Source organism: Mauremys reevesii, linkage group 8 (genome assembly GCF_016161935.1).
Source record: "Mauremys reevesii isolate NIE-2019 linkage group 8, ASM1616193v1, whole genome shotgun sequence".
In the NCBI taxonomy this organism is placed as follows: domain Eukaryota; kingdom Metazoa; phylum Chordata; order Testudines; family Geoemydidae; genus Mauremys; species Mauremys reevesii.
Genome location: NC_052630.1, coordinates 30,462,840 through 30,471,921, shown reverse-complemented (window position 1 = coordinate 30,471,921; position 9,082 = coordinate 30,462,840). Strand labels below are relative to the sequence as shown.

The window sequence follows — 9,082 nt, the reverse complement described above, 5'->3', positions numbered from 1 at the left end:
TGCCATACAGTATCTATATTAATGACCTCTGAAACAGGACTAAAAGCTACAGGGACTTTATATCACATTGGAAACATGGGAAACTCCCCTTTCTAGTGGTATGGAAATACTATTTCTAACCTAGAAAGTCCACAAACTAGTAAACTTTATCCCTGTCTCTGAACCAGAACTGAATATTGCCCATCAGTATAATTTCCAGGTGCAGGAGGTCAATTCCATGTTAGTTTTGGGGGGAGGGAGGACAACGTTTGTCAAGTTCTCTTTTTTTAATGTTAAGCATTTGAAGCTGCTAGAAGTTTGAAAGTAGTCTCGGCAGAGGTGGATTAATGGGCAGCATGCAGGTAAACTAGTCAAAAGTGCATAATAGATACAATTTATGGTCTCTGGGTTTTTACATGGTTTTCTCATTTATCTCAGTTCCATAGTTTAGAATTTATCACCACTAGATCTAATGAAAAATGGGGAGGTGGAATAGTGAAAATGTAATCAAAGGTTTTTTGGGAGGGTGGAGTGGGTGTGGTTTTTAAACCTAAATTTAGCCAAAATCCCCAATCTATATACGGGGTATTGTGCAGGTGCTGGCTGCAGCTCCATAGTTAAATCTGAGTTCCGGCATATACTCTAAAGCAAAACCTTAGCACTAATCCTGCATATACCTTATACCAAATAACTGCAGCAAATACATGGTAATGTTGCACAGACATTGCTAAAAGTTTGCATAAGGGTGGCAGCCCGAGGAATCTGTGTGCATTGTATTATTTTTATATGTTAGCAGTGTAAGGGAGAGTTTCAGTGTCAGGAATCAATATCACTATGAGGCCCTGAGATATGTTAAAGGTTTTCTTAACTAGGCATTTTCTTGGTTTTCAGGGATTGAACGAGCTAGATTTGCAAGTAATTAAACTTAATTCAAAACCAGCAACTTTTTTGGTGGAGGGAATATAGATGCACATGCGTGTGCGCATACACGCAACATTCTATGCAGCCAATGTATCTAAATATTGCCAATAGTTACATGGAAATTTCATGTAAACAAACACTCTCCCCAGTTTAAATACTGTTAAATAGGGCTCATAAGGATTACAGTTACATGCAGTAGGCAGAATACTTTAATCATGTTGCTGTGCTTCCTTGTTTACTTATTTAGATTCAGATAAAGGAAGTGGTGAGGCTGAATAGCTGACAAGTTTTCTGAGAAGAGACCATTTTGTACTTAGAGGAAGCACTTGCTCTCTTGGATATTCTTGCACCATAACTCAGAAATAAAAAGCTAAAACGGTTTAACAAAAGATCTGGGCATTTCTTAGGCAAGTGGATTATTGAATTTGCTAAAAGTAGCCACAGGCAGGAAATCTATGGCTGCCTGTTTCATTAATACTACTGGCATGAAAATTCTGTAACTGCTTAGGAAAAAAGAGCTGAAATGGATTTACAAAACATTCCCTATCGCTCAGTGGTGGTCGCTTGGAGCCCAGATGACCTGGCAGACTACTTCAAAAAAGTAAGTTTTGCTGTGTTTTGTCCTAGTATGGTGGAGTAGCAAGTCACTAACACTTCTGTGCTAAAAAAAAGAATATTCTTTTACACCAAGAGCAGAATTTGTTGCATAAATAATATCAAATTATCTTTTTGAATAATCACAGCAGATGCCACTTCAGAAAGGGATTATACCTACCCTGAAGCCCTTGACGAATCCTGAAAAGTGTATTCTAAATCAATAGGAAGAGAAAGTGATGGCTTCTCAGAAAAATCATCTTATCTTTGGTACCAGTGTCTTGCTGATGTAACATTCGGTTTGGATCTGTAAAAGTTAAGGATTCTAAATCTATTTTTAAGGTAGAAAAGCATTATATGCAGGTCTTGTAAGGCCTCTCCAATGAGATAATCCCTGTGACTTTCAAAATTAAAGATCCTTACTAATCAAGATGCACACATAATCTCTGATCTGGACTGAACTGCTTTCCTAATTAGTGTTACAAAGGCTTGTTATATGTCAGGGCTTGGTTTAGAATCCACAGTACCTTGTCTTTAGTAGAAGGGAAAAACAGATTCTCAATCTACAAATCACCTCATAAGCTCCAATCTTTTGAACAAGGATGTTCAAGCAAAAGGGCTATGAAAACTTGCTTAGGATGACACACAAAAGAGTTCTTCAGTATCTGGGTTGGGGTTTTCAAAAGGGAGCTAGGTGCTCAGATTCAATGAGCACTGGGTGCTTAAATCCGAGTCTTGGATGCCCACATCAGGCCTTTTGAAGGGACGTGATGAACTGAGCGCCGATGCTAGCCCAAAAATGAAGCCTGAAATGATTTTTTGTCTGAACTCACATAAACAGTGCCAAAGACTTCCTTGGGACATTCCACAGGGTTGAGGGTGGCATCTGTGCCTAAGGAAAATTACTCTAGGGTATAGCAAAGGGCTAGATGGAGGGAGAGAAATGATAGACATTCTTTCCTCCAAAATAAATACAATGTATAGAATCGGAGCATGAGCTTTCGTGGGTGAATACCCACTTCGTCGGAGGCATGCATCCGACGAAGTGGGTATTCACCCACGAAAGCTCATGCTCCAAAACTTCTGTTAGTCTATAAGGTGCCACAGGATTCTTTGCTGCTTTTACAGATCCAGACTAACACGGCTACCCCTCTGATACTTAATGTATAGAATATTATCCCTCCCCCACCTCTTAGCAGTTGCTCCTATTTGTAGAATGCCCATGTTGACACCTCATCTTTGAAATTAAAAGCATTTGCCAATAATAATATAAATAGTGATAGTAATTCTTTGGAGGGGAAGATTTAAATAAAAAGAGATCCTGCTACCCATTGCCTTCCCCTGCCTCAGGATCCCAACTGACCTTCTTCCTCACCCTCCCCATCTCATTCCCTCATCTCTTCTCCCCTGCTTAGGAGGTTGATGTTTCATCAGGCTTCCTACACGTCCCCCCTTAACCTGCTGTAGCTTTTCCCCTAATGCACTAGCCTGGACATTGCTGGGGCTTTCACACCTTTCTTTAGCCCCGATGAGCTCTTAAATTTCATTTTGCAGAATGGAGGATTTTACACATGGGGGGGGGGGCACGACAAATTTAAAAGAATAGGCAAAACTCAGTGCTGATTTACCCCCTGCAACCTCACTGATGCTAGGAAAACTGCAAAGGGATGTGTGTCAATTCTGAGTTTGGTGAATTTTTACTGAATCTTAACTCTAATCACTTATACTTATATTTTCCATAATTTCCCCCAGGTTTTTAAATAATCAGCAATACCTCCCATATATGTTTCCGCTCTGGCTATAGTGCATGTTCACAACAAATTCCAAAACTTTCATTACAGTCTGGAAATTTAAACCCAAAAGGTTTGCCAAGGCTTTCAATCCATTCCAGGAAACCAGTTTCAAGTGGATATGGGACTAATGCCAAAGAAACCTAGGCCAGTTTATTATTTAGTATTGAAATCATGCAAAATTCATGGTTTCAACAGCTTTCACTGGGTTTCATTTGGGGGAGTTGGGACAAGTTCAAAACCAAAATGCAAAGTGAAGTTCATGGGTAGCAAAGGTGCACAGATCAAAGCCAAAGCAAACGTTTGCCAGATTGCCTGAGAAATGAAACCACCAACTTTGCAGTACTCTAGTCCCAACTGTTTTGCTCCTGCTTAGCTGTGTAGTAGAATGAAACCGAGATCTTGAGATATCTTAAATGAGACAGATCTTATTGTTATTGAGAACTACATTATTTAAATCCAAGTTCAACAGATTAATAAGGAACACACACTTTTTAACTGGTGCACAGGGTTTTATATCACCATTAACTGGAAACTACCAAGTGGGGTGAAATGGGTTCCTGGTATGAATTACTGATCAGTTTATTCTCTACAGGGCAAGGAATGATATGATACATACCTTTCATACTTATATGGCCACCCATGACTGTAGTATTGGAGAACCTCAAACTCTTTTGCCTATTAATCCTCAATGACATTCCCTTCTTCAGATGGAGAACTGAGGCAGAGGATCTTTCCCAAAGTCACACAAACTCTGAGCATGGATCTGAATCCAAGTATCTCAAATCCTATGCCCTCACCACTGGATACTCCTCTCTTTCATTAGCCCTCACAATTTGTATCATATAGAGTTGTAATTCAGGATGCTATTTGTTATACTTCGGAATGTGTGAATCTTCTTTTGAATCTTACTCATATATTTACCTCAAAATACCCTGCAGCAGTGAGTTCCAAAGGTTGAGATCCACTTTTTCAAAAGCGACCACTAATTTTCTCTGCCAAAATGGAGACACCATGGGGAGGATTTTCAAAGGCTCTGAGCAATCCGAAATCCAGATAAAATCACTTCCTCCAGTGTAAATGTCCACACAGAGTGTAGTCAACAGAAAGAGATTCAGGTCTCCTGACTCCGTAACTCTACCACATTTAAAGCTTTTGATCAATAGGGCTATTAAACTAAAAGACTTTCCCCAAAACATCCTGTGTTCAGAAGGAAGCGATAAAGGGGCCACCATTCACAACTAATTTCTCAGACTTTGAGAAAAAGGAAGAAATTTCACAATTCTAAATTTCTAAACTCACTTAAAACCAGAAAATAGAATTTTCAGCCATTGGCAAAATCATAAAGAAAACCAGCTTAGGTCCCGGTCATATAAAACACTTCCTACCGGGTATAGCACTTACTGCCACATTGCAGCCAGTGTCATGGTAGTAAGTACTATGCCAGGGAGGAATTATTTGTAGAATTGGATCCTTCATTTGTACGAAGTCTTTAATACAACATGAATCCCAAAATGCTTTCCAGAGTTAGGGTCCATTGCTGCAAATACATGAGTAAACGGAGCCTGCTGATGCAAGTAAAGTTTCTTATATGCATAAGTGTTTTCAAGATCAGCCCTTAAAACAGTACAGTTACAAGCTTAGATCATGTTCCCTGTTCTGGAGCCGTATAAAGGAGATAGAATGCTCCCTGGGGAATTCCCCCAGTGCCGGAGTGTTCTCTTCGTGGCATGGGGCAGAATAAGTGGCTATGGAAAGCAGACTACTACAGTCCAGACAAGCCCCTAGCCAAATCATGGTTTGGAGTGTGCAAAGGCAGCAAAAAGCCACCTTTGTGCTCCCCCAACCTGAGATTTACCAACTCTGGACCTGATCCAGAGTCCATTGAAGTCAGTGGAAAGCCTCCTATCTTCTGTAACTAAAACTGAGCATTAACTCATTGGACATGTAAAATCTAACGCTATGCTCTCATGTTATCCCAGGTATGTTCGAACACAAAGTTTAAGGAGCTCTCTGTAAACATCCACAAAGCCACTACATTCTCCTCTTTCAAATCTTTCCTCAAATACTCCTCTTCCATGATGCCTATAAAACACTCAACAATAGCTAGGCAGCTGCAACTGCTGATGATTATGATCATAATCCTCTGTGACCTTGTGCCCCCACCTGTTGGCTGGGTTAACCTGGAATCTCCTGTCTTATATTTAATTTGCACGCTCCTTGAGACAAGGGCAGTGTTTTCAGTGTGCATGGATGCAACTGCCACAATGGCATCCCATTCTAGGTAGGCCCCGAGACAACTCCTTATTGCCAATAATCTTAATAATGAAGAGAAGGAAGTTAACAGATCATGTACAAAGTTACAGGTGTGCCATTTCAGCTTAGAGGAAGCGTGTTAGCTATAACAATGCTGAATGTCTAGTAGCTGGGAGCAGGACACCCTTGTTCCGTACTCCTTGGCTTTGAACATTTTGTGCCATACTAGTCCACGATACCTGCAGTTTGAAAGTGCAGTGTCAAGCTCATCTGTTTTCCAAAGCTTTTTTTGGACAAGGTGATTGCAGGGAACTTGTTCAGCTTCTTTTCAGGGAAGGGCAGGAGTGGTGTATTTTTTAAAAAATGTGTGCAGAGATTGTTTGATGGGGCCTTTTCATAAATTTTTCAAGAAAAATAAATCAGTACATAAATAAGGGGCCAGGTGTGCTGGCCATAGTAAGGGGCAGCCTAGATCTGCACCATGCAAGCGGGTGCAGCAGAGGATAGGGGCTGTAATTCTGCCTGGACCTGATAGCTTTGTCTTAATTAGGACACAAATATAGCTAATACAGTCTAGCTAAAATCTCTAGACAAGGCTGTGCGGACTTCAAGATATGCTAGATTGCTTTGGGATGGAATCATATGCTTAAAGCTAAGCTTGTGCATAAGTGCTTTGCCGAATTGAAGCCTTAACCTTAATCTTAGATTTAACCAAGTGTGTAACAACAATCTTTTTCTCTCCGTTCACAGTTAAAGTATAAGGACTGTGAAAAAGTCGTCAGAAAACACAGCATAAGTGGACAAAGGTTTTTGGTAAGTGCAACAATAAAATTCCATATTCACAATATAATCATCACTTGGCCTGCCTTTGGGTTTGCAATTAAGGACATTCCTTGTGTTCTTTGTGCCTCTACACAGTTGCTTACATATTAAGGCCCAGATATTCAAAAAAGGCACTTAACTCTTATGGAAATCAGTGGGAGTAAGATGCCTAATTACTCTTAAGGATCTGGGCTTAAAATTGACATCCTGGTTTTACACCAAAGATCATTGTTTTAAAACATGGACACTGAACACCAGGACCCCCATGGCTGCATTTAGCTTGAATCCATTTTACACTGTTTTTTTAAACAGAAAGTGAAGGTTCACAGCAGCAATATTTGCTTACATTCTTTCTGGTCATTTATAGGAAATGCTTGTTTTTCATGCGTTAGCAGTAACCTACAGCTTGTCAGATTTCCCCACCTACCTTCGCAGAACAGTGCAACCCACTTGCCTGTAAAAGCTAACCCTCTGCTGGAGACTATTTATGCCAAGGGCTGCCATTTTAAGCTCCTATGGATAAAAAACGATTATTTTCTGAAACCGTATGTATAATCAATAGTATTTAAAATCACCACAACTAACAGGCCAGATTCACAAGGGATATAATTCAGTGCTGCTGCACTGAAATTAATAGATATACTTTGATTTATCCCTGCAATTCATCTGGCTCAAACAAACCCATATTTCTCATTTGTACAGCCACCATTATCTGGTCTTAATTCCACATCAATTGACAGCATGTAGGTTGACATTTTTATTTTGATAAAAATGTCATAATTATCTTTAAAACTCAATTTGGAAATGATCCTAAGGCACAATCTGCCCTTGTCTTTCATGGAAGAGAGCACAGGACTCACAAAGCACAGTGGGTCTTTGCAAGTGAACCTTGAATCAGAACCTAATTTTGTCCTTTGAATGTTTGCATATTCGCATGCACAGATCCTGCTGGTAGTCATGATTCAGGTCCCAGTTTTTAGCTAGGAGAAACAGAGTTTTATCCATGTACGGTGACTGCCCTCATGTAAAAGAGAGTGGCATTAGAGAGTTATGCCTTTTCCTCACGCAACATAATCTACCTCGGTCTCTCCACTGTTGAAAATCTGATCCTATCATAAACATAATTATCTGGATGAGATCTGCACTCTCTAGAAATGGCAGAATCCTAATGGGTCAGTCATTAAACAAGGGGGCTGTTCTCAGTCCCCTAAGTGCATACATTATTTCAAATTTCAGAGATGGACAGCCCAGCTCTGGTGGCAGGATCTGGCTCTTATTAAAAACCTTGTTGCAGAAAAATGTTTACACTCTATGTGAGGTATTGAACATTAGTATAAGATTGGTGTTCTAGGGAGTGTACCTTACATTATGTATATTAGAGGCCCCAACGTGATAATCATCACACAAAGACTTAGTGACAGCCCCGCCACAAAGAGTTTATAATCTAAGCAGACAAGACAAAGGAAACTAAGGCACAGAGAAGGGAAGTGATTTACCCAAAGTAGGTCAGTGATAGAGCCAGGAATAGAACTTCTGTCTCCTGAAACTCACTCAGTGCCTTATACATTGTACCACACAGAGATTTTAGCTTAATAATTACTCACTGTCATTAAGTGGAATTCTGTAAATCAGTGTGAGGATATATACATATGTACACAAAGTAAGAAACTGACTAAGTAGAGCTAGTTGAGAAAAAGGGAAGTAATTTCACAATTTTTCACTCTGAAACATTTTAATTTTTCCCCTCAAAATTCTAATTATGGACCAGCTCTGTAATTAGTCAAGGGGAAAATTTCCCACAAATTTCATGACAATTCTTCCCAGCTTCTCGTTTTTTGTTTGTTTGAAATGTCAAGTTTTGAAAATCCATCAAATTTTTGCAATTCAAAACGTGTCTGCTAAAAATGAAAGAGTATTCCACCAGGATACCACCTTCTGCTGGATAGAATGAAAACTGCTCTACTGTGCATTATAGGTCTTATTCAGCTCAAGCACTAGAACTAGAGTTAGGCAGGAAACATTTTTCCTATTCTGTGAAAATTTTCAAGATTTCAAAAGTGTTTTGTGTGCATCAGAACAAAACTGAGACCTTTCAAACTTGAATTAAAAAAAATGCACAGGAAAAAAAACCCACCTAGAATAGGCAATAGCTTGATGGTTAGTGCACACCAGCTTCAGTGTAAATTCTAATGCGTACCAGCATGTTGTGCACTAACTGTCAATGTGGAGCCTGCTGGCATGCACTAGTGCACATTGATGTAGTCTGGGACTATGTCAATGCATATTAGGGAACTTTTAGTGCACAACACACTAGTGCACACTAAACTTTACACCCCAGCTGGTGTGCACTAACACACCATGTAGACAAGCCCCCAAGTTTAAATTCCTGCTCTGAATCATCTTCCAGGTGTGTGCCGTAACCACCAGGCTATTGCCTGTTCAGGGGTGGATCGCTCACAGTCGCTCCTGCTGAAGCTATTGCATTTTGTATAAATAACTCTGTAGTCCAGTGGTTAGAGGAATTTATATAATATCCAAATATCTTATAATGTCGGATAAGGATAAGTCTGTAAATTAAGAAACATGTTGAGTAACATGGTATCATTTTTGCATCGCCGGGTTCTTTGTATGGCTACGTGAGTGAACGTGACACCTACAGACATTCACTGTTAGTAATGTCTGTTCCTCCAAATGTAATTTGGTAGCTTCTAATGAGTGGT

The 9,082-nt window shown here is 39.8% G+C and overlaps 1 protein-coding gene across 1 annotated transcript in view; it reads left to right on the top strand.

Annotated features, from left to right (window-relative positions):
* Positions 1-1,184: 1,184 nt before the first annotated feature.
* The window catches only part of LCP2 (lymphocyte cytosolic protein 2), a 56,200-nt gene continuing 48,302 nt past the window's right edge, over positions 1,185-9,082 (top strand). Inside the window, exons 1-2 of the mRNA XM_039485778.1 lie at positions 1,185-1,501; positions 6,291-6,353. Of these exons, the coding sequence (XP_039341712.1) occupies positions 1,424-1,501; positions 6,291-6,353 (141 nt within the window). The 5' untranslated portion in view covers positions 1,185-1,423. The remainder of the gene's footprint in view (positions 1,502-6,290; positions 6,354-9,082) is intronic.